This window comes from Erythrolamprus reginae, chromosome Z (genome assembly GCF_031021105.1).
Source record: "Erythrolamprus reginae isolate rEryReg1 chromosome Z, rEryReg1.hap1, whole genome shotgun sequence".
Classification (NCBI taxonomy): domain Eukaryota; kingdom Metazoa; phylum Chordata; class Lepidosauria; order Squamata; family Dipsadidae; genus Erythrolamprus; species Erythrolamprus reginae.
The window spans coordinates 100,670,251-100,696,303 of record NC_091963.1 but is presented as its reverse complement, the minus strand read 5'-3'; the positions used below and the strand labels follow the sequence as shown (position 1 = coordinate 100,696,303).

Genomic DNA, 26,053 nt, shown 5'->3' with positions numbered 1-26,053 from the left:
CTATTTCTTCTTTTCTTTCTCCTTCCCACCTTCTTCCCTCCCTCCCTCTCTTCACTCATTCCTCTCTTACTATCCCCTTTCATAAGTTTCCTTGCTTCCTTCCTCTGTTCCTGTCCCTTCCCCCTTTCTTTCTTTCTTTCTTTCTTTCTTTCTTTCTTTCTTGCTCTTTTTCTTTCTCTCTTTTACCTTCCCTTCCTCTATTTCTTCTTTTCTTTCTCCTTCCCACCTTCTTCCCTCCCTCCCTCCCTCCCTCCACTCATTCCTCTCTTACTCTCCCCTTTCATAAGTTTCCTTGCTTCCTTCCTCTGTTCCTGTCCCTTCCCTCTTTCCTTCCTTCCTTCCCACCCTCCGTCCATTCATTCACCCATTCCTCTCTTGATCGCTTAAAGCCGGTCCCTGGTGCAAAAAGGGTTGGGGACCTCTGTCCTACAGGATTGGGTGGCAGAGAAGTTGAACATATGTAAATTTAAAAGTTTAAGAAAGTTTACAAGTTAAGTGAAAGAAACTTCATTATTCATTTATATGTACATGTACATTTCTTCATTAAAAACATGTCTTTCTGCATAATTTAGACTAACTTTGTGAGTTTTTTGAGGGCTGGAACCAATTAAAATTATTTACATTAATTCCTATGGGGAAAAGTCGTTCGAGATAAGAGCTGCTCGACTTAAGAGCCCAGGTCCGGAACGAATTAAACTCGTATCTCGAGGTACCACTGTATTTGCTTTTACATTGATTCCTATGGGAAAAATTGCTTCTACTTAAGAATGTTTCTACTTAAGAACCTGGTCATGAAACAAATTAAGTTCTTAAGTAAAGGTACTACTGTAATTCTATTGTTCACTGCCAAGATGGAAGAAGTTGGTTATGCATATTAAGCTTAAAAAGTTACATCTTCATATTTCTGTATTGTAGAAATTTGAAAACAACCTTTTTCATGCTCCTGAAACAAAGAACTAATATGCTGTCAAAAAAAAATAGTTTAGATATTTTTTATTATTTTGAAAAGTTCTGCATATATGTTTGACATTCTTTTGAAAAGATTCCAGAAACATTTTTTAAACATAAGCCTAAAGAAGGAAAATCCTAACTGAAAAACTCTAAATCTCAGTAGGAAACATTATGTTCTATATAGCTAATATATTCCAGGTATTTTTAGCATAGCCATTTTAGTAAGGAATTCTGGGAACAGTAGTCCCAGACCATCTGGAGGGTCCTGAGTTAAAGAAATTGAAGCAATGTGATGCTAGATACTAGTATCTAATCCTCTATTACCTAGCCAGTTGGGAACAAGAACAGGAAATGTTCAATTTCAAAAATAGGGAAGGGAATGTTGAACAAACTCAAGCCAGAAAGCCCATCTACTCACAAATTCATTTATCTTCTCAGCTCTTTTTGCTTTCATTTTTATGGTGTGCCTCAAACTATCTCTGCCTGCCTTCTTCCTTCTCCCCATTTGAATGTCTGATTAAACAGTCCCAGGGAATCTGGAGATTGTGAATACTGCTTTTTAGTAGCTTCTAGCAGAGCGTCTGCAAGCAAGAGATAAGCACATTTTTAAAGCTTCTCTAGAATAGAATTTTTACAATGGATCCTGGTTGCCCCAGGAATTGATGTCCCTTTGGTTAAGCCAACTGCTAGTCTTTTCATTCTTCACACGGATGTTCCCCCAAATCCCACTTCTCTGGTCTGTCTTGGTAAACACCAATGTCTTCATACGTATCAGCTAGTTCCACGGCCAGTCCCTGTTGGAGAAGAAAAATGGAACCAGCCAATGAACTGGAAGTGTGTCAGCCAGGGCAACAGCGTGCTTTGTTTGGGGCAGGTGTAGAACATGCTGTCCAACTCAATTTTGTTCTTTCTGAATGTCAGTAAAAGAATTGCCCAACATATGTCCAATAGGGACATAAAAACAATCCACCTTAATGAGACAAAAGGCCCATCTAGTCCAGTGACTAGCGGACTGTGCAGGCAGAAGTCAAGAATGAAAGAAGCTGACTTGTACTAGATCCATAATCCACCCCAAAAAAGAATTATTTGTTTAAACTGGCAGTGGCTCCCCAGAGCTCCACAGCTCCAAGCCCCTCCCGGAGAAGAGGGGAATTGCACATTTCTGCATATGAATGAAAGACTTCCCCATGGCTGCCTATAGTTCTCTGGCCCAAAGATGATAAGCAAGCATGGAATGGTAAGAGAAATGCATGCATTTTTATGTGGCTAAGACCAGGGGTGACATTCAGATTTCCCACTAACTATAGCTATGGGTGTGGCTTGGTGAGATAATGTGACTGAATGGGTGTAGCCAACCTGATGTAACTCATGGCAAGGGGGGGCAGCACCACCCCACCAAGTCATGTCCATCAAGTCATGTTCACAGGACCAACAGAAAAGTTCGGCCAAGACTTCAAGTGTTCAACCCGGCTGCTTCTCGCCTTCTTCTCATGTTTGCTCTGTGTGTATGGGACCGAGGAGGAGGAGAGAAGGAATGAGTGGGAGGGGCAAATTGGGGCGGAGCCAGTCACACAATCGCCGCCACCGGTCCTATAGAATCTGTCTGAACCAGCTAAATTTCAACCCTGGTTAAGGCTAAGAATCTCTCACTCTCTTGCTTACCTCGTAAGTATGTTCCTCCCCAGAAGAATCTTTTCTGTCACCCTAAAGTGATATAGAGATATATAATCAAAAATCAGTTAGCGCACCACTGTGCCTACCATCCCTGTCCTATTGTCTTCTTTTGTTACTTTTTATCAATACTTATCTAATGTTTTATTTGTACAAATTACCACCCTATAATTGTTTCACAAAATAAATAAATAAGTCAAATAAATAAATAAAGTTTGACCACTGACCACTCAAGGCCCCAACTGAACTGCTATTGTGAATATTCCATTCACTTACCTTCCCTTGGGTTAGCAACACAGGTATGCTCACAAAAAGGACAAGAAGAATTGTCTGGATTAAGATGATGGCATCTTTCACGTTGTGCCGATTCTGCACTTGGTCATAGGTGCTGATACCTTCAAAACAACAAGATGTATCCACTTCACTTCTGCGCTTTGCTTATCATCATGTAATGTCTAGCCTAGGACTAAATTGGCAGAAGTATCCAGTTTTGATCACTGTTTTCATTTCCATCTTTGAAATGAAAATAGTCCTGTACTATACCCAGGGTAGAATTCAGATTCCGTGGTGCAGTTTTGGTACTACATATGTACAGTGTTCCCTCAATTTTCGCGGGCTCGAACTTCACGAAAAGTCTATACCACGGTTTTTCAAAAATATTAATTAAGAAATACTTTGCGGATTTTTTTCCTATACCACGGTTTTTCCCGCCCGATGACGTCATATGTCATCGCCAAACTTTCATCTGCCTTTAATAAATATTTTTTTAATAAACTTTAATAAATAAACATGATGAGTAATAATCTAAATGGTTGCTAAGGGAATTGGAAATTGTAATTTAGGGGTTTAAAGTGTTAAGGGATGGCTTGAGATACTGTTCATAGCCAGAAATAGTGTATTTACTTCCGCATCTCTACTTCACGGAAATTCAACTTTCGCGGGAGGTCTCGGAACGCATCCCCCACGAAAATCGAGGGAACACTGTATACCGAAATATCCTTTAAATCCTGTAAATTTGGGAAAAGATATGGAAGTTTTGAGAGGTCAGATGTCTGCCAGGTGCTACTACCAGCAGAGATGAGGGGCGTATTTTTAAGATAGTCAAGAATGCTAATAAGGACTATGATGTTGATGCTATTGTACATCTTGGCATGAATGATCTGTCCCAAAAAGATGTATTTTCTATGCAGAATGATTTCCAGACCATGGGGCAGAAACTTAGTAGCTGTGGACTTACCTTTTCAGAGGTTTTACCAATATATAAGGAACAAAAAAGGAAAAGGTATTATATTCATTGTATTTATTATGCCGCTCATTCTGAAATGGACTCAGAGCAGTTAACAGCAGATATAAATGCAACAGCAATAAAAAGCAGTTAAAATATAATAAAATCAATAATGTAATTAAAAAAGCAGTAATATCATAAAAACTATACATATTGCAGTCAATCCTAATTCCAGGCCTGCCAGAAAAGCCAGGTCTTAACAGCTTTCAAGAAGATCAGTAGGGTGAAGATAGTGTGGATCTTTGGGGACAGTTGCTTCCAAAGGGTTGGAGACACCACAGAGAAGGCTCTTCCCCGAGGCCCCGCCAACCGACATTGTTTGCTGGATGGGACTTGGAGAAGGCCAACTCTGTGGGTCCTTATTGGCCGCAGCAAGGTATGAGGGAGGAGGCAGTCCCGTAAATGGCCCTGAGCCATTTAGGACTTTAAAAGTAATAACCAACACCTTGAATTGTGTTTGGAGACTGACTGGCAAGCAATGTAACTCGCATAAGGTTGGAGTAATACAGCATATCTTGTTACACCTGTTATTGTACGTGCCGCTGCATTTTGCACCAGCTGAAGTCTCCAAACACTCTTCGAGGGTAGCCCTATATAGAGCGCATTGCAATAGTGAAGACGAGAGGTGATGAAGTCATGAGTGATTATGCAGAGCGCCTCCTGGTCAAAGTAGGGCTGTAACTGATAGATAAGATGGGCTTGTGCAAAACTCCCCACAACTGAGAGATGTTGCTCTAGCCTCAGCTGTGGATCTAGGAGAACACCCAAGTTGAGAACCTTGAGAGGGAAATTTCTTTCCCCCCACCCCCAGCACCAAGGATGGGCAGATGGAATTGCCTTTAGGACAAAGGACCCACAACCACTAAGTCTTGTCAGGAGCTGGGTTTTAATCTGTTAACCGCGATCCAGACTCTTAAGACTTCAAGATACCGGCATATCACTTCCACCTTATAGGTCAACGTATAGCGGAGTTCAATGTGTGAGTAAAGGAGTGGTGTAAAAGGGAAGGCTTTGGTTATATTAATCACAATGTCTCAGCTAGTCCAAGAAAAAACTGTACAAAAGAGATGATTTGCATCCATCAAAGAAAGGGACTTAATTAAATTCCTTGGCACTGAATTCACAGATTTTTCTGGAGAAACATTTAAACTAAACAACAGGGAAAAGAATTGATCGACAGAATATTTCTGTCCCCAGCAATCTAAAACTAATAGGGTTATTAATGCATTTTCTGTGTGGAAAATCAACCAATCAAATGAAGCAAAATCAATAGTTTAATAGTGAGTGCTATACCATGTGCATTGTTCTATTCATTGTGTGTCTAGCTAAAACAAGCTGTCAATATGAACAGACAGAGTCCCAGATATTAGCTGGTATATTTTTCTCTGGGAACAGAATGTATGGTCTTGTGCCAAGAAATATTATTCATACATAGCGACACTCAAGCTTATATTGTAGTATCAGAGAGAGCAATTTTACAAGATTAAAGATTTACCCATGACTTTGAGTTCAGTGCCACATGACTGGAGTGAGTTCTTGATCCTACAGTAGTAGATACCATTGTCGGTATGCTGGAGTTTGCTGATCTGCATCATTATTGTTGAATTATTTCTGGTCACTTGGACTCTCGAGCTGTTCATAATCTGGTATTCGCCCTGCTCAGTCTTTTTATGCCAACTTGCCAGGGAGCTATAAGAACAGCTAAAGGAAATTCGGGCTCCCCCTCTTGCAGCAATGAAACGTGTATTTATCATATTCGTGAAAGTGGTTGTATCTGTGTAAAAGAAAAAAAGTCCACAGTAAAGAGAGAAAGGTGGAGAGCAGGATGGAAAAGAAAGATAATTATATTTACTGAACTTTTTGCCAATCTTCTCCAGCCAGGTTTCCTCTAGAAATGCTGCAGCATCATTCCCGGCGCTCCCAAACAGTCCAGGAGCGTGGGGGCAAGCGCGCCCCCGATGCAGGATTCGGCTTCTGCACATGCACAGAAGCCGAATCTCGTGTGAGGACACATGCGAGAGAGATTTCCAGGTTTCTTTTGCTTTTGTGCATGCGAGGAAGCAAAAAGACCCAAAAATCTAAAGTAACAGCCGTCACTCACGCTGCCACTCGCTCCCCCGTGCCAGTCCAGCCCGTTCTCTTGCCCGTTTTGCCCACCATTCAGAGCAGCTCCGCCACAAGAGATCTGCCTGCTCCATCGCACCACCGCCCGCCGTGCCACGAGTGGCCTACCTGGCCCTTACCTTGTGCACCTCGCTCCAGTGCTTGCACAATTTCCTGCAGGGGCACCGGCCCATGAGGGGAGCAGGATGGGCAGCCCGAGTTCCAGCCATGTGGCCTCCTCTGTGCCCTCCCACGCTGCAGGCATCTCACAGCATGGCGAGGGTTCCCCGATGGTTCCTTGCCTTCAGGAGCACAGCACTGCTCGCAAAGGCCACAACTCATTCATGGCACCATCGCCACGTGGCTGAGAGATTATTGCAGTGCAGGAAAGCACAGAGGAGGCCGCGCGGCCAGAGCTTGGGCAGGCAGCTGCCACTATAGTTCCGCAGTGAGATTCAGTTGCTGCGCATATGCAACAGCTGAAATCTCATGTAGATGTCCTTCCAGCAGCAAAAATTCCTGGTTTCTTTGCTTCTGCACATGCACCAAAGCAAAAACCTGGTAACTTTTACCAGAATCGTGCCGATTGCGCGTGAACGCTGCGTGAACGCCTGACAGCTCCATTTACCCCAGTGGAACGGCATCTGGACCGTACTAAACCAGGAAGAAAGGTGGCTCTAAATAAGCTATTGAAGGCAGTGTTCCCTCTAATTTTTTTTTGGGGGGGGCGGAAAAGTATAGTGTCTAAGCGGCAGTCCCTTTGCGACTGGGCGGCATAGAAATAATAAAATAAATAAACAAACAAACAAAAAAATAAAAAACCCACCCTGTTTTGCCTCAGAGAATTTCAAAATAAAATGCTGTACTGTGTGTCTATAACAATGAGCTCATAATAGGGCAACTCTATGAATATCAAAATGCCACTTAAATAGTTGAGCTAGTTTCAAACTAGATTTTGATTTTCTTTCTCTCTTCCTTACTCCCATTCTTTTTCTTTCTCTTTTTCTTCCTCTCTTTTTTTCTATCTTTTTCTCTCTCTTCCTCTCTCTCTCCTTCCCTCTCACTCTTTCCCTCTCGGCTTCTGGGCAGGTTTGGAAAACTCTGAGTTGATGATGATTTTTAAGTGAGCGATTGCTCACTGCTCAGCTTAGAGGGAACTATGATTGAAGGATGTATCAAGTTCCACTAATTTCTGACTAAAGGAATGTGTTTGTCAATTCTGCTTCACTGGAAGTATGGAGCTGTTCTTTTCTAGGAAGGTCCTTGTCTTCTTAAAAGCTTTGTGGCAAACAGCTATTTTACAAGTAACGTCATTTTACAAGTAACAAATAACACAGCTTTGGAAAAAGATGTTGCAAGAGAGAATTAGGAACTGAAAGACAATATTAGCTTGAAAGTACACATATACCTTGTTGTTGAGAAACATTTCTTTCACTAGAAGCCTTGGTGATTGTCATACCTGGGAAAATAAGAAAAATGCTCTGAAAACCTAAACTGAAATTGTTGCTATATGATTTCCCCCCCAGTCTTCTGCGATCTTCAAACAGAAGGAGGACAGAAGGAAAAGGGGGGACATGATTGAAACATTTAAATATGTCAAAGGGTTAAATAAGGTTCAGGAAGGAAGTGTTTTTAATAGGAAAGTGAACCCAAGAACAAGGGGACACAATCTGAAGTTAGTTGGGGGAAAGATCAAAAGCAACATGAGAAAATATTATTTTACTGAAAGAGTAGTACATCCTTATAACAAAGTTCCAGCAGACATGGTTGGTAAATCCACAGTAACTGAATTTAAACATGCCTGGGATAAACATATATCCATCCACAAAAAAATAGTATAAGGGCAGACTAGATGGATCATGAGGCCTTTTTCTGCCGTCAGTCTTCTATGTTTCTGTTTCTAGAATGATCTAAACAAATGGAGAGAAAAATGAAGCAACATTTCCCTCCCTAAATTCACTTCTATAAATGTTGACACCGGATATGCTTTCGGTGATATTTGGGTATTGGAAATGATTTGGTAAAGTTGGATGTTTTGAATGTTACATCCAAAGATTCAGCAGTTCCAACCAGTGTTCGTGGCAACCTGACAAAGGCTGCAAAAGTGGATAGAAATCGGTGTTTGGCAGCCTAGAACAAGAAGACTTGGTGCATCCCCCAAGGGAGATAAATAGACAGGGCAGAAGCTGCCTTCATTCACTATCTTGATCATGAGCGAGAGACGCCCCGAAATAGATGAGGATCCCTGAGATCCTGGCTGCACTTTCACAGCTTCTCTTGCTGTTGAGGGAGGAGTGAACGCAGGGCAGAAGATTGCCCAAACAGGTGGCAGGAGCTATCTCCATTTCTGCCACCACCCCCTTAGCATCCTAGGGAACGGAGACAGCTTCTGCCCTGCATTCTCTCCTCCCTCAGCAGCAAGAGAAGGTGCGAAAGTGCAGCCAGGATCTCAGGGATCTTTATATGTTTCGGGGCTTCTCTCACTCATGAGCAAGACAGGCCAGAAGCTGTCTTCGTTCCCTTTCTTCTCCCCGGAACCCTCCGGAATGCAAAGAAACACGCTCAATAGCAAACCGGAAGTGCACTTTTCCGAACTTCCGGTTTGCCCATTTGGCTCCGAGGCTTCAGGGAAGCTTCCCTGAAGCAGTGGCAGGGGTGAAACGGCCTTTCCCAAGTCTGAAAATGAGCTGCCCAGCAAGCGCTGGAGCTGACAGAGGGCAATGCCTCTCCTGTCCTCCCATGTGGCTCCACGTGCCATCTGTGGCATGCGTGCCATAGGTTTGGCATCACAGGTGTAGATCCAAACAAAGATGGGCCATGGCCTTCTAATAAAAATCACAGGGACCTACTTGATATGTGCCTAAATTCTGCTGGAGGATAACTGGCTGGCTATTTGGGACTTCTATACTTGTCATAGCCTTTTTCTCATATTCCAGTTCATATTTAAAGCTACATGACCTCAGTTTTTTCTGAACCACAAAGTCAAAGTGGAAATTATCCATGTTCCCTAAATTCCTTAGGGACAATTAAGCTGATGATTCAAAAATGGGGGTGATCAGTGTGTGTGTGTGTGTGTGTCATGTAATGGGGAGAGTGTGCTTCAAATCATAGTTCCTCTTTTATCCCAGATTCCCAGCATGCTGTGCTGGCAACCCAGTTAACAGCTCACGCACATGTTGAGTGATAAAACAGGAGGTCAACCATCAGCAGGTCAAACACAATATTGTGCTGGCTGACATTCCTATGTCATTTCCACTTCAGTCCTTGCTACCTCAACCTTCCTAGTCATGAAGAGAGGAATTGGGTCTACAGGTGTTTAGAGGGGGCAGCAGGTTTTTCAGGGATTGTTGTTGTTGTTGTTGTTATTATTATTATTATTATTTATTGGATTTGTATGCCGCCCCTCTCCGTAGATTCGGGGCGGGTAACAACAATGATAAAAACAGCATGTAACAATCCAATACTAAAACAACTAAAAACCCTTATTATAAAACCAAACATACACACAAACATACCATGCATAAATTGTAAAGGCCTAGGGGGAAGGAATACCTCAGTTCCCCCATGCCTGACGGCAGAGGTGGGTTTTAAGGAGTTTACGAAAGGCGAGGAGGGTGGGGGCAATTTTAATCTCTGGGGGGAGCTGGTTCCAGAGGGCCGGGGCCGCCACAGAAAAGGCTCTTCCCCTGGGTCTCGCCAAACGACATTGTTTAGTTGACGGGACCCGGAGAAGGCCAACTCTGTGGGACCTAACTGGTCGCTGGGATTTGTGCGACAGAAGACGGTCCCGGAGATAATCTGGTCCGATGCCATGAAGGGCTTTATAGGTCATAACCAACACTTTGAATTGTGACCGGAAACTGATCGGCAACCAATGCAGACTGCGGAGTGTTGGTGTAACATGGGCATATTTGGAAAAGCCCATGATTGCTCTCGCAGCCGCATTCTGCATGATCTGAAGTTTCCGAACATGTCCACAGATACTGCAGGCAACCCAGAAAATTGGCAGTGGCTGAACAGGGGGAGGGCTCAGTGGAACTGAATAGTACTTCTGATGAACCTTAGCCACCCATATAGGTTTCAGCAACAAAAACACTATAGTGAATGGTCTACCTCTCGGCCCCTACTGATGGGCGGTGCACAACAGCAAAATAATTTCACAGACAATTTTATTGCTCAAACTCATATCAACCTCTAAGCATTCCGTGCACACTTGCACCCTACATGGGATCAGGTAACAGTCTGAATTACTATATATCTAGAGGGTGAAAGGAATGCTGGGAGAGGAGAGTCTCTCTTACTTAATTGAAGTCAGCTTCTGACAGGCAACTAAGCCCTCCTCTCTAATTAATTTATCAGAATCTGCCTCTTTCCTTACCCCAGTGCTTCTCAATTATTTTCTGGTATGCCCCCCTTCCCCCAGGAAGAAGTAAACATTTTGCACACACACCCAACTCACTGCCAGGATGATTGTTTGCAATATTCAACATGTTTTCACTGAAAAAACTCAAGCGGTTTATCAGGGTGATTGGGGTGTAATGTGTTTACATGATGCCTTAATTTATTTGAATTCATGTATCCACTGCCAACATTTTTAGACACAGTAAACATACCGGTTTCCCCCTCTCCCATCGTAGCCACAGTGAAGTCAAGTGCTACATATACTTTGTCATATTTCCTTGTCTTCATTTCTCTCCTCCTTTCTTTTCATCCCTGTTCAATATTTTTCCATGGTGTCTCTTAAGGTTTTGCTATCTGCACTTCATATAACCAGATTTGCTGAAAGGACATTTTTTACACAAGAAATACATTTTCTTCTACTGGTTAGCCAAGGTCGATAAAGAAATCTCAATCGTTCCATCCTTTTATTCAGTCCAAATAATTTATGAACACCCATTTTCATTGCTATGCCCTTCTCTAGAGAGCTTCAGAAAGTTTCTCATTTTAGAAAGCAGACACCAAATGTGTCAGCTTCTCCTCTCCTTCAAAACAGCTGGACAGGAAGCGTTGCAGTTCTGGTAACACAGCCCAATGAACACAGCTTTCTTTCTTGCTTCTGTGAAATTTCCCCTGAACTATTCTGGGGGAGGGAAGTAGGTGTGTGTGTGTGTGTGAAGAAGGTCCTGGCCTCTTTTTAGACATTTCCATTTCCCATCAAAATCCCCAAATAATATCTGCACAATCAACAAAACAACAACAACAAAACCCCACATAGTCTTTGTAAAATGTGGGTTCAGGTTTTTACTTAGTTTGTAACACTTCATTTCTAAAATAAAACATGCTCAGTAACTTAGAGCAGTGTTTCCCAACCTTGGCAACTTGAAGATATTTGGACTTCAACTCCCAGAATTCCCCAGCCAGCGAATGCTGGCTGGGGAATTCTGGGAGTTGAAGTCCAGATACCTTCAAGTTGCCAAGGTTGGGAAACACTGACTTAGAGGATGCCATTATCTCTTATAGAAACATAGAAACATAGAAGTCTGACAGCAGAAAAAGACCTCATGGCCCATCTAGTCTGCCCTTATACTATTTTCTGTATTTTGTCTTAGGATGGATATACGGTATGTTTATCCCAGGCATGCTTAAATTCAGTTACTGTGGATTTATCTACCACGTCTGCTGGAAGTTTGTTCCAAGGATCTACTACTCTTTCAGTAAGATAATATTTTCTCATGTTGCTTTTGATCTTTCCCCCAACTAATTTCAGATTGTGTCCCCTTGTTCTTGTGTTCACTTTCCTATTAAAAACACTTCCCTCCTGGACCTTATTTAACCCTTTAATATATTTAAATGTTTCGATCATGTCCCCCCTTTTCCTTCTGTCCTCCAGACTATACAGATTGAGTTCATTAAGTCTTTCCTGATACGTTTTATGCTTAAGACCTTCCACCATTCTTGTAGCCCGTCTTTGGACCCGTTCAATTTTGTCAATATATTTTTGTAGGTGAGGTCTCCAGAACTGAACACAGTATTCCAAATGTGGTCTCATCAGCGCTCTATATAGCGGGATCATAATCTCCCTCTTCCTGCTTGTTATACCTCTAGCTATGCAGCCAAGCATCCTACTTGCTTTCCCTACCACCTGACTGCACTGTTCACCCATTCTGAGACTGTCAGAAATCACTGCCCCTAAATCCTTTTCTTCTGAAGTTTTTGCTAACACAGAACTGCCAATACAATACTCAGATTGTGGATTCCTTTTCCCCAAGTGCATTATTTTACATTTGGAAACATTAAACTGCAGTTTCCATTGCTTTGACCATTTATCTAGTACAGTAATGTTTTTACTGAATTTTCAGAAGAATTTTCATCCCTCTGTTAATCAGATGTTATTTTGTCCCTTCCCCTTCTCTCTTCTGGAACTTCTTCCTCTAGTCTCACAGAATAACTGGAAAACCAACCTGTGTCTCTTCCAGGTGGGTTTCAGGTTGTGCATCTTGTTTGTGTAAAAATAAAGTTTTTTACCTGGGATTCAACTTCCAGCCTACTGTGAATTTAGACCAGACTTCTCAACTTGATATCCTCTTTATGCATTAGCAATAATAACCTTAGTCAGTTTGCAGTATGGAAATTGTAGTGCTAGCATCTGAATGGCATCAATTTAGAAAAGCCAACGAACATAGGTTTTTATCTATTTATTTGCTGATTTAGGCCTTATTGTTCAATTTTTAAAAAAATAGCCTCAGGAGACAGTGGGAGAAACACATTAAAAAAACCTAACATCATTAGACTGCCAAGGACTTTAAACCATCTTAATCAATGGATATGGCTGAAAAAGATGAAAGAAACCATACCTGTGAACATAAGCAAGAGCGCCAGGGTGGCCCCAAAGTCTCTGAAAATCCAGAAGAAAGAAGCTGCCATAGCTGAGCAAAAGCTGAGATGGAAGGAATGTATCTTGGATTGGATTCAATCGGTGGTTTGCAAAAATACCTTCAGCCTTCAATTTCTTCTTTCTTTTGACAAAGGGCTGAGGCTCCTGAGCTGAGCTCTTGTTTCCTGTCCATGTAAATTCAGTTGTCATGGGACAGTCCCTTGGGTGACATGATTGGCAAGCTGCACTTAATGACTGGGTCTCATATAAAAAAGGGAGGAAGTTATTCTAGTTCACCATCATTTCTCTTGTTGTGGATATTGTGCTTTGAATTATTTTATTTTATTTATACTGTGGGAAGTACACTCCAAAAGGACAGTGCCAGAAACTTCATAGCACCAGAAACCTTAGTAAATAGTGCCAAGAAAGTCAAGCCAGCCCTTCACCTTTTAAAGAAGATCCCCAGGCAGAAACACCAGCTGAAAGAAAAACACAGATCAGCCTTGCTAACAGAGCTGACAATAGAAACACTTAGAGCCATTAAGATAAGGGGAATTAATAACTCACCTGGAACATTCTCTTCCCCAAAATATCAACTGGGACGCATCTCCCCATATTCCACTCAATGCCTCCATTGCTGTTTGCTGCTCTTTCACTTAAACTTAGCATGCTGCACAATGGGGGAGACAGCATGCACTCCTTGTTGTATCCTGGAAATGGCTACCTTGTAACTCTGTAAATAGTTTGTTCCTCTTTCTAGCGCTGTCTGAGCCGAAGCAGGAAGTCGCTCCTGATTGGCTCAGACGCGGCCGGCTCTAGCTTTGGCGGGAACCGCAAAAGTATAAAAGGAGCGGTTTCTCCAGGCAGAGTCAGTCGGTACTCGCTGAATTGTCACTTTACCTTGCTGAGCTGTCACTTGTTCTCTGAGCTGAATAAAAGTACCGATTGCTTGAACCCTGCCTCTGGGTCTACTTCACTGGCGACGAACGGACGGAAGAACATCGCGTGCAACATGAACAAACTCCAGATCGGCCAGGCTCCGGAACTCTTCGATCCCGAGAAAACGACCTGGGACGAATACATGGCCACCTTCGAGATCTTCCTCGAGGCGGCGGGAATACAGGACGCCGAAGCCGATCGAAGACGGGCTATTTTCCTTAATTACTGCGGCCCAGAAATCCGTGGACTGGCCCAAACTCTCACCGAACCGCAGCAAGCAAGAACCGTAGCGTGGGACGTCCTACAGGAAAAGCTAGCGAGCCATTTCAAACCGACCAAACCGGCCATGGTTTTTCGGCATCAATTTTCCATGATGGCTCAGAAGGAAACCGAGTCGATCAACCAGTTTACAACGCGGCTTCGAACGGTACTTGCTCAATGCAAGTTTAAAGACCCGGAAGCTCGCCTCACCGACGCCTTGGTTTTCGGCATGAAAAGCAGCACAGTGAGAAATAAACTCCTCACCGAAGAAGAGCCGACTCTACAAACCGTGATTAAACTAGCGCAAACCGCAGAAGCAGCCGACGCAGCGGCTAGGGAATTGAAAGAGCACGGAAGGCGAGAACTCATTGCCAAAATTGACTCCGCGTCTTCCAGCGCCGTGGAATCAGACGACCTCAGCCAACCAACTCACAGCGGGGACAACTGCCTCCTGGTGCAAGACCAGCCGAGACACCTTAGAGCTACTCACCCAGCCCCCTGCGCGGGCTGCCGGGGAAATCACCAGCGCCATCGATGCCCTTTCCGAGACTCTACATGCCGCCGCTGCAACCGTAGAGGCCACATCGCCATCGCTTGCAGAGCAACAGCACCGGAAGAAACTTTCGCCACGCCGCAATACCAGCGACCACAAAACCAGACCCCCCAATCGCGAGAAAGGAGACCGTTCCGCAACTCGGGTCAAAGGAACTACTCAACCGCTAACCGCGACTACTATAGAGGTAACTCTCAATTTTCCGTGAATAACACGGCAACCAAAAAGGGGGCTAAAATTGTTATCTCATTGTTACTAAATAACCAGCCTTGCTCAATGGAGCTGGATACGGGCTCTAGATATACCATCATGCCCTGGGAAAAATTTAAACTGTATATGCCTAATGTGTCTAAGGCTGACCTAAATCAAACCTCTTTGGTGATCAGAGACTTCCAAGGGGGGGTAATCTCGGTCCTGGGAACAGCAAATGTACCTATTGCATTCAAGAATGTTAAATGTACCCTTCCCATGCTTATTGTAACGGGGGCCAAGCACTCTCTTCTGGGGTTAGCGTGGATGGAACCGTTGGGGATCGAGATTTCGGGTGTGTGTAATGTAAACTGTGATAATATGCCTAACTTTGTGAAAGAGTTCCCTGAAGTGTTCAGCCCCACCTTGGGATTGTATAAGGGGCCCCCTATATCATTCTCTATTGACCCCAAGGTCCCACCGATCAGACTAAAACCTCGCAGGGTCCCCCTTCCGCTTCTCCCCAAACTAGACATACAGCTGGATAAACTCATTAGCCAAGGTATTTTGGTCCCTGTGGAACAGGGGCCATGGGAAACTCCCATAGTTACACCTCTGAAGCCAGATGGTTCTTTAAGAGTTTGCGCTGATTACAAATCGACCCTAAATAAGGCACTCCAACACCACCCCTACCCCATCCCGGTTGTGCAACAACTTCTACACTCCCTGGGGGAGGGGAAAAGGTTCGCAAAGATCGACCTGGCGCAAGCTTACCAGCAACTTCCGGTCGATGAACAAACAGCAAACGCTCAAACAATTGTAACGCACAGGGGGGCTTTCAAATGCACGAGGTTACAGTTTGGGGTAAGCATAGCCCCAGGAATATTCCAGAGCATTATGGAACGCCTATTGTCAGGGGTAAATGGGGCCATTCCATACTTTGATGACATCTTAATTGCAGGGGAAAACCAGGAACAAGTAAACAAAAGAATAAGGGAAGTACTTAAGAGGTTACAGGACAAAGGGTTAAGAATCAAGCCTGATAAATGTGTCTGGGGAACCAACAGTATAGAATTCCTTGGTTATAAAATAGATAAAGAAGGCATCCACCCCACAACAGAAAAGCTGAAGGCAATTAGAGAAGCCCCAGAACCACGAGATAAGAATGAGCTACAGGCATTTTTGGGCCTCCTTAATTTTTATTCCGTTTTTTTAAAGCAGAAGGCAACAGTAGCAGAGCCTCTCCATCGTTTACTCCAGAAGGAAGCCCGCTGGACATGGGGGAAAACTGAACGTGAAGCTTTCTCTCAAATAAAGGATTTATTAACTTCTAAAAGTGTAGTAGTCCAATATAGTGCTTCACTACCCATTAGGCTCACGTGCGACGCTTCGCCGTACGGCATAGGAGGAGTCCTAGCTCACGTTCTACCTAATAAGACAGAGGCCCCAATAGCATTTTTCTCAAGAACCATGACCAGCACAGAGAGGAATTATAGCCAGTTAGACAAGGAGGCCCTAGCATTAGTGGCAGGGGTGAAGAAGTTCCACAATTATATTTTTGGAAGAAGTTTTGAACTAGTCACTGACCACAAGCCCCTACTAGGTCTGCTAGCCCCCAACAAGCCCACTCCACCTTTTATGTCTCCAAGACTAATCAGATGGGCTCTTTTCCTCTCAGGGTACCAGTATGAGCTCACCCACAAGGGGGGAAAGGAAATCAATCACGCAGACGGCCTCAGCAGGTGCCCCATAGCAGACTTAGTGGAAGACCCTGTTCCTTCCACAGATGTGTTAATGATAGAACTCGAGGATAACCCACTAACCACGGCCAAAGAGGTAGCTGCACACACGCAGCAAGATCAAATCCTTAAACAAGTGGTGAACTGTGTTCTAAAGGGATGGCAAAATGATGTTGTGAAACCTGAATTGTGTGAATTTAAAAACAAAAGGTTTGAGTTATCGTATGTTAAGGGTTGTCTGTTGTGGGGAGATAGAGTGATCATCCCTAAAAGCCTAAGGGAAAAGGTACTCAAAATGTTACATGTGGGTCATCCTGGGATTGTCAGGATGAAGAGCCTGGCAAGGGGGCATCTATGGTGGCCAGGGCTGGATGCTGATATTGAAAATTGGGTTTCAAAGTGTGACCCGTGCCAAGAGTCACGGCCTAGTCCCCCCAAAACAACTCCGGCTGAGTGGGAACAGCCTGCTGGCCCTTGGTCTAGAATCCACATTGATTTTGCTGGCCCAGTGGGTTCCCAGTATTTTTTAATAGTGGTTGATGCCTTCTCCAAATGGGTGGAAATAATAGCAATGAACAACATAACCACAAGTGCCACCATCAAGGTATTGAGTAGACTGTTTGCATCCCATGGTTGCCCAGATATCTTAGTGTCTGACAATGGGCCACAGCTAACAGCCAGGCAATTCGAATTGTTCTTGGATGGCCTAGGGGTCAGGCATGCCCTCATCTCGCCTTATTCGCCCTGGGCTAACGGATTGGCAGAACGTTACGTTCGGGTGGCAAAGGAGGCATTGCGCAGGTCAGGCCCTGGGGATGTGCAACAAAACTTGGACCAATTCTTACTAACCCAGCACATTACCCCTAACTCACACACACATGTAAGCCCTGCAGAGTTATTGATGGGAAGAAAGTTGAGGTCACCACTAGACAGGTTAAACCCAAGGTTCTGTGTTAATAATAACCAAATGTGTGTAAAACCTGAAAGAGAAATGTATTTGGGACAAAATGTATATGTAAAAAGTTTTGATGGAAATGTAAACTGGATGAAAGGAATTGTTGTTAAGCAAAATGCACCAAAGACTTATATTGTAAAACTAGAGGATGGTCGTTTGTGGAAACGACACATAGACCACATTCGGAAGCGAACAGAAAATCAATTGCCACAAACCACTGACATGGACTCTCCCCCTTCAACAGACTTTAGTACATTGCCCGAGTTAAGAAACACGCAAAGAGACTTATCGGGCCAGGGGGAACCATCCAGCGACGCCGAGCCATCCTCGTCCTCCGAAGCCTTCGTTGGGCCCGCCAGGCCAAGTCCGCCGCGCCGGGAGAACAGCGGCGAGCCATCCTCCACAGTCAGTGTCGAAGGAGAAATTGAACTGCGCAGGTCAGCGCGAGCTCCTCGGAGGCCCCACCGATTGGACGACTTTGTCACATGGCTTTCATGATGGATGTGTCCAACTATGAGGGGAGGGGTGTTGTATCCTGGAAATGGCTACCTTGTAACTCTGTAAATAGTTTGTTCCTCTTTCTAGCGCTGTCTGAGCCGAAGCAGGAAGTCGCTCCTGATTGGCTCAGACGCGGCCGGCTCTAGCTTTGGCGGGAACCGCAAAAGTATAAAAGGAGCGGTTTCTCCAGGCAGAGTCAGTCGGTACTCGCTGAATTGTCACTTTACCTTGCTGAGCTGTCACTTGTTCTCTGAGCTGAATAAAAGTACCGATTGCTTGAACCCTGCCTCTGGGTCTACTTCACTCCTGCTAGTGCCCATTACAGTGTGGAGCATCGACTGTGGCAGAGGGCCCCAGCCAGTGTCTCTGCATGGAGAAAAGTCACAAACATAGAAACATAGAAGACTCACGGCAGAAAAAGACCTCATGATCCATCTAGTCTGCCCTTATAGTATTTTCTGTATTTTATCATAGGATGGATATATGTTTACCCCAGGCACGTTTCAATTCAGTTACTGTGGATTTACCAACCACATCTGCTGTAAGTTTGTTCCAAGGATCTACTACTCTTTCAGTAAAATAATATTTTCTCATGTTGCTTTTGATCTTTCCCCCAACTAACTTCAGATTGTGTCCCCTTGTTCTTGTGTTCACTTTCCTATTAAAAACACTTCCCTCCTGAACCTTATTTAACCCTTTGACATATATAAATGTTTCGATCATGTCCCCCCTTTTCCTTCTGTCCTCCAGACTATACAGATTGAGTTCATTAAGTCTTTCCTGATACGTTTTATGCTTAAGACCTTCCACCATTCTTGTAGCCCGTCTTTGGACCCGTTCAATTTTGTCAATATCTTTTTGTAGGTGAGGTCTCCAGAACTGAACACAGTATTCCAAATATGGTCTCGCCAGCGGGATCACAATCTCCCTCTTCCTGCTTGTTATACCACTAGTTATGCAGCCAAGCATCCTACTTGCTTTTCCTACCGCCCGACCACACTGCTCACCCATTTTGAGACTGTCAGAAATCACTACCCCTAAATCCTTCTCTTCTGAAGTTTTTGCTAACACAGAACTGCGCAAAGTGCGCACAGCACCAACAAAGACTGGAAAAAATGGCGGGAAAAAGAGGTGGAAAAAGTGGAGGGACGCTTCACTCCTCTTCTGGAATATGGAGTGAGTCTCCATCCGCCACAGTCACCCTTCTCTTCTCAGGGCAGGTGAGGAGTGAGGGGGAGGGAGCCACAAGAGAGAGTCCAAAGAACCATAGTGGTAGCTCTGCTTTTGCAAGCCCGGGATGCTACTGGGGAATCCCTCCCTTGGCTGCATCCCACTTCCCCACTCCCTCAGCTGAAAATTTTAGTTTTCGGGCTCTAAGCTGGAGGAAGAAGCAGCAGCTGGGCTGGCACTCAAAGTGCCTCAACTCAATCATTTGCCAGATGTTGGGGAGCTGGCAGAGGGAAGGTACTTATATTTTATGCTGAATTCGCTAGTCTCCAAGGATGGATGGATGGTTGAAAAAGGATGTGTGGAGTGCTGGAAGCTAAAGCACACTCCTGGACTTGGACTGAGTCAAAAAGAAGGAGATTTTAACATAGGGGGCAACTTTTATAGTTGGCAGACTCGGTCCAGATTGGCTGTGGACAGGTCCACTCATCCTTGGAGACTAGGTCCCCCTACTGTGGAGAACTGGCTAGAGTCAGGTACTGGCCAGTCCTTTCTCAGTTCAGGCTGGCTTTTGGGCATTTGAGGGGCTCATCCCCTTACAGAGTCCAAATCTCTTTGGTTGAAAAAGCAGCCAGATGGGGGAGGGAAGGTATTGGCATGGTTTTTATTAAACACAATACAGGTGGAAACACAATCCTTGGTTTGGTCCTCCGACAAAGAGCCAAAGGTCCATAAGACACCCAGCGACCTGATATAAATGTGTCCACCGGGTTATTTTACAGAACCTAAATTGTTGCAAAAATAGCAGCCATACATCTCTGTTTGCATTCAAAATCAGGCAATCTTTTTACAATAAATGATTAAACAACCTTGAAAAAAAGATGTTGCAAACTGATTTCAGAGTATTAGGAACTGGAAGACAAATATTATCTTGAAATTACACATATACTGTACCTTGTTTTTGAGAATTGTTATTTCTTTCACTAGAAGCTTTGGTGATTGTCATATCTGGGGAAAGAAGAAAAATGCCCCCCAAAACTGCCAGTTTACCCATTCAGCTAAAATTTAAATTGGTGCTCTTTGATTTTCTTTCTGTCTTCTATGCCAGTGTTTCCCAACCTTGGCAACTTGAAGAGATCTGGACTTCAACTCCCAGAATTCGCCAGCCAGCAAATGCTGGCTGGGGAATTCTGGGAGTTGAAGTCCAGATCTCTTCAAGTTGCCAAGGTTGGGAAACACTGTTCTATGCTTCCAAGCAGAATGATCTAAACTAGTGATGGTGAACCTTTTCTTCCTTGCATGCAAAAAGTGTATGTGCATGCAGGACAGTGCGTGTGTGCGTGCCCACACCCATAATACAATGTGTGCCCCACCACCCTACACATGCATGCGTCACACACATACATACACACACACACACATCATGCCCTTTTTTGGGCCTAGCAAGTCTCCCTGAAGCCTTCTTGGACAAAAAAGGGGCTTTGGGGGCGCCGGACTCCCCCTGCAATCCCCACCACCTTGCATACCTACTCTGTTACAAGTGTTAAGTTAGCCTTGTACGCAGCTTTATTCCTCTCTAGCATTCTCTCATTGTTCAGTGATGCATTTCCTGCCTCTCTAGGATTTACCTCTATCTCTAACTGCCTGGGAGGCACTTCCTGTTTCTGTTGGATATGGTTACAGTATATTCTCTTACATTGTATTCACATAAAAAACACCATTAAGTTCCTTAGGACTTTAATCAAAGGATTTGGTGAAGGACAGTGATGGGCTCCTATGGGTACGGTCAGGTATGCAGAAAAACTTTGGTCAGGTTCGTAGAACCGGTAGGAAAAAAATTGAATTTTTTTCCTTCCCCTCCCCCACCCTTCTAGGCTCTGGGTATATTTTTCCTATCGCAGTAAATGAGGTTGTATGTGTATAATTTTGGAAGAGCTGTGCATGTGTGTGTACATACACATACAGCTTATATAGTAGATAATGTAATTTTTTTTGTGCCTGTGTGTAATATGTATGTACGCATATGGCATATATACATAGAATTAAAGAGTATATTTTGGATGTTCATAATAGTAAATAGATAGGGAAATTGTATATCTTTGAGGCAAGGAGAGACCAGGTACTCTAACCCTAACTCAAACCCTTGACGTGAATGACGTCAAGTTGGCTGTCTTAAAGCCATTCGCATGACCTTTAAGATATCCCCAGTCACAAAGCCGACAAGCCACACCCATAAAATAATCCACGCCCACAGTGTGTGATAGTAAAAAATTTTGTAGCCCTTCACTGGTGAAGGAGATGGAAGAAACCATAGCTGGGTTGCCCCAACTTCCCTGCAAATCCAGAAGAAAGAAGCTGCCACAGCTGAGCAAAAGCTGAGATGGGAGGAATGTATCTTGGATTGGATTCAATGGGAGGTTTGTGAAAACACCTTCAGACCTCAATTTCTTCTGACTTTTGACAAAGGGCTGAGGCTCCTGGGTTGACCTCGTGTTTCCTATTCAGGTAAATTCAGTTCTCATGAGACAGTCCCTTGGTGAATTGTGGGCAAGGAAGAGCTTTGAACAGGGTGCAGCCAATCATGTGCTGAGCAGACTGATTGGCAGGAGCTGCACTTAGTGACTGTGTCTCACGTGGAAAGTTGAGGAAGTTATTCCAGTTCACCACCATTTCTGTTTTTGTGGATATTGTGCTTTGGATTGTTTTATTTGATTTATACCAAGCTGTTCCTTTCCAAGGACTCCAGAATAATATATGGAATAGAATCACAACTAAGAACAATAAGCAACAGTAAAAGCAGGGACAGTAATGGAGTACAATAGATGAAAATAATGTATTATGGCTAACACATGCCCACTCTCTCTGTCATTTAAAGGTTCTTCCTCCCCACCCACCCCCAGGAGCAAATCTATATTTGCTTAACTGAACCCATGCTGATCACTGAATATGGCAGTAAATGCATTCAGAGCCAACTAGTCAGGTCCCAGCAGCCGTCCACTAGATGGACTCGTGAGCATCAAAAGGAACCTCTTGAATCAGAGAGTGGGTGCTGCCTAACTCATTCTCTGAGTGCCAGAAATATTTCTGAAAACTGCAAAAGGAGATGAGGGCAGAAGGTGCATTTAATAGTATGCTCTAATTCAATGTCTGGTTGCATTTATGAAGTTGTTTCCATAAAAGAGAGTTGTCAGATGGATTGAAAAGATTCCATTATTTGGGGGGTTTTTCTATAAGCTTCAGATTGGGGGCTTCTTCCTTCCTACATAAAGTTCCTTTTCAAACTCTTCTGTATCTCACAAATATAAAAGCAATACAAAAACAATTTCTAAAGCCCAATTATAAAACTAAACTAAAAAAACAAGTCATAAAACCATATAAACACACTCATTTACATCACAATTATACTCTGTGTACTCTGAACCTGTGTGCAAAATAAACCTGTATTGTTCTATCTCCTTATGGTCTTCATTGCCAAAACTGATAAACTCATCCAGCTGGAACATTTTAAGACGGTATTTGGTTGATACCTAGGATGCTGGCAGCAACCCATATCAACTTTGAGCACCAGTCAATGACATTTGTAATACATTTTTAAATGTTCAATTGACTGAGTTCTGTATTTAATGAACAAAAATGATACTTTATTATTGTTATTTCTATATACAATTGCATTATATTGCCCAATAGTTTTTCAGGACTTGGCATAAGAGAACATATGAATTCCATCCAAAAAATATTATCATAATAATAACAAAATATAAATAATAAGGATGATAATAATAATAATAATAATAACAACAACAACAACAATAACAACACTATCAAATAATAAATATTATTATTATTAATAATAATAATAATTATTATTATTATTGCTATTGCTATTAACATTGCTTTTCCTTCTGAAGGAACTTTCTTTTCACTATTCAACTGATGAGTTTTGGCTCTGTTTTCTCTGCTTGTTTTTTTTTACAGTGATCTTCAGCTCAAAGAGTAACTTTCATCCAGATATTAATCTTCATGGCTTCACAAATTTGTCTAGTCATTTCTTTCTGCATCTCCAAGACACTTTCTCTTATTCTTCTTTTAATATTTCTTTGAGAGTGGCCTTCAGCCATTTCCTAACCTTTAGAGCTTCTGAAATTTCTGTAGGCAGGTTCTTTTCAATATCCAAATCATCAGTTTTCTCTCTGTTTCCTCTTTTTTCTTCTTTGAGAGTAACTTTAATCCAGCATTTAATCTTCACAGCTTTGGAAATTTCTCTAGACATTTCCTTCCGGATCTCCAAGACATCAGTTTTCCTTTTCTCTTCTTTTAATAAAAAAATTCTGTAGGCAAAAATTCTGTTTTGACTCTCCAAGTCATGTATTTTCTCTCTATTAACTCTTATTATTTCTTTGAGAATTATCTTCGGCCACTTCCTAACATTTAGAGGTTCTGAAATTTCTGTAGGCAGTTTGTTTTGACTCTCCAAGTCATGTATCTTCTCTCTGTTTCCTCTTATTTCTTCTTTCAGAATTACCTTTCGGCCAGCTCTTAATCTTCAGAGCTTCGGAAATTTCTCTAGATATTTCCTTCTGCATCGATAAGACATCAGTTTTCCCTTTCTTTTCTTTTAATATTTCTTTGAGAGTCATCTTCGGCTACTTCCTAACATTTAGAGGTTCTGAAATTTCTGTAGGCAGTTTGTTTTGACTCTCCAAGTCATGTATCTTCTCTCTGTTTCCTCTTATTTCTTCTTTCAGAATTACCTTTCGGCCAGCTCTTAATCTTCAGAGCTTTGGAAATTTCTCTAGATATTTCCTTCTGCATCGCCAAGACATCAGTTTTCCCTTTCTTTTCTTTTAATATTTCTTTGAGAGTCATCTTCGGCTACTTCCTAATATTTAGAGGTTCTGAAATTTCTGTAGGCAGTTTGTTTTGACTCTCCAAGTCATGTATCTTCTCTCTGTTTCCTCTTATTTCTTCTTTCAGAATTACCTTTCGGCCAGCTCTTAATCTTCAGAGCTTCGGAAATTTCTCTAGATATTTCCTTCTGCATCGATAAGACATCAGTTTTCCCTTTCTTTTCTTTTAATATTTCTTTGAGAGTCATCTTCGGCTACTTCCTAACATTTAGAGGTTCTGAAATTTCTGGCGGCAGTTTGTTTTGACTCTCCAAGTCATGCATTTTCCTCTCTGTTTCCTCTTATTATTTCTTTGATACTCATCTTCGGCCATTTCCTAACATTTAGAGGTTCTGAAATTTCTGTAGGTCGTTTATTTTGACTCTCCAAGTCATGTGTTTTCACTCTGCTTACTCTTACTATATTTTGAGAGTGACTTTGGCCATTTCTTAACCTTTACAGATTTTTGAAATTTCTGCAGGAACTTTCTTTTAACTGCAACTCATCAGTTTTTTCCTTTGTTTCTTCTTATTTTTTCTTCGAGAGGCCCCTTCAGCCCAGTATTATCCTTCAGAGCATCAGAAATTTCGATAGCCACTTCCTTTTGATTCTCTAACTCATGTATTCCTCTTATTATTTCTTTGACGGTGACCTTCACCCACTTAACCTTGAGAGGTTCTGAAAGTTTTGTGGCACTTCCTTTTGACTCAAACTGCTGAAGATGAAACAAAATCTTAAATGATGTTATCTTGAAGAATGATAAAGAAAAGAAATGAAGAAATTGAAAACAAAATTTAAGAGTTTAAGTTTTGTTTTTATAAGCTAAATTGTTTGTATCTGTATGTTAAATTGGGATGGAATTTAAGTCACTAAGGATATGCTGAGATGTTGTTTTTGTAGGGATGTGGGAACATGTTGCAGCTGTGATGTAACCTTGAAGAAGAAATGAATCAATAGTTACTAGAACACTATCTCCTCTTGAAGATTACTCTTGTTTCTTTGAACTCTGTAAAATTTATAGCCTAGATAGAAATGTAGCATTATAAGAATATGTTTGGTAGTTAGGTATGGGAAGGGATTTTCCCCCCTGTACTCTGGGTAAATTAATAAGCTTCTCGCTTCTGTATGGTGTCATTCCCCGTGAAGGGGTTTCACCCGTATTTATTTATTTATTTAATTTATTTGATTTGATTTGATTTGATTTGTATGCCGCCCCTCTCCGAAGACAAACATTGGCAACGTTTTGGCCAAAAACATTTTAAATAATTAAAGAGAATAAAACATTTCTGTTCTATTTGCCCAAACATCTTGTCTAGAATTTATTTTCATAAAAATTCAGCAATCAGATTGGTGCATTGGCTGGGAATCTCCATCTTGTCTGCTTTTTGGGAAAGAGTGTTGTCAGGTGCACCCTGCCCCACTTTGGACAGAGGATGGACATCCATAGATAAGTAGACGGTTCTGGTGAGCCCATAAAATTGGCTACAAGATTATTAGGACAAAAAAACAGAAAACAGAAGACAAAGAGAAAAAGGAGAAATAAGGAGACCCTTGAACCGGGCAAATTCTGTTTACAGATCTTGCATAAGTACCCATAATTTGCTACAGCATTTTACACTGAGGGATCAGTTTTGCAAGATGGTCATTGGACAGGTGGACAAAATCATTTGGATGTTAAAAATTTCAGGCACTTAGTGGAAAAACTATATTAAGGTAGGCTGGGTCCCTTGGGGGTTGAAAGCTCTGGGCTTCTTGGTGGGAAAACTGCCTAAAAGATGGGCTGGTTGCCTGGAGATTGCGACCTCCAATGCTCAGTGGGAAACTATTTTAAAGTGGGGTAAGTTCTTTGAAAATTGTTAAGGAGATCACCAGCAAGTGGAACTGGAGAATCAGAAGGTGTGAGCGAAAACAGTTGAGGATGGAATCCGTAATTGGTGCAGAACGGTGTGGTCTGTGTGGAGGTATGTTCAGAGTTATTAAAGGCAAACTCAACTAAGGGAAGATATTTCATCCAATCATTTTGTCTATCATGAATGAAACAA

General features: G+C 42.6%; 1 protein-coding gene across 2 annotated transcripts; it reads right to left on the bottom strand.

The window, feature by feature from the left end:
* Positions 1-980: 980 nt before the first annotated feature.
* Positions 981-20,680, bottom strand: CD79B (CD79b molecule). Of its 2 annotated transcripts, none has more exons than XM_070730028.1 (7): positions 20,656-20,680; positions 20,080-20,133; positions 7,419-7,469; positions 5,403-5,681; positions 2,899-3,017; positions 2,614-2,655; positions 981-1,745 (listed from the first exon to the last, which is right to left on the bottom strand). In XM_070730028.1, exons 2-7 carry the CDS (start codon positions 20,129-20,131, stop codon positions 1,647-1,649), a joined length of 642 nt encoding a protein of 213 aa, XP_070586129.1. In that variant the 5' UTR covers positions 20,132-20,133; positions 20,656-20,680; the 3' UTR covers positions 981-1,646. The 2 variants fall into 2 exon arrangements, with proteins under 2 accessions (XP_070586129.1, XP_070586127.1); XM_070730026.1 differs by lacking the exons at positions 20,080-20,133; positions 20,656-20,680 and adding exons at positions 12,805-13,303; positions 13,392-13,524.
* Between the last annotated feature and the right edge of the window lie 5,373 nt (positions 20,681-26,053).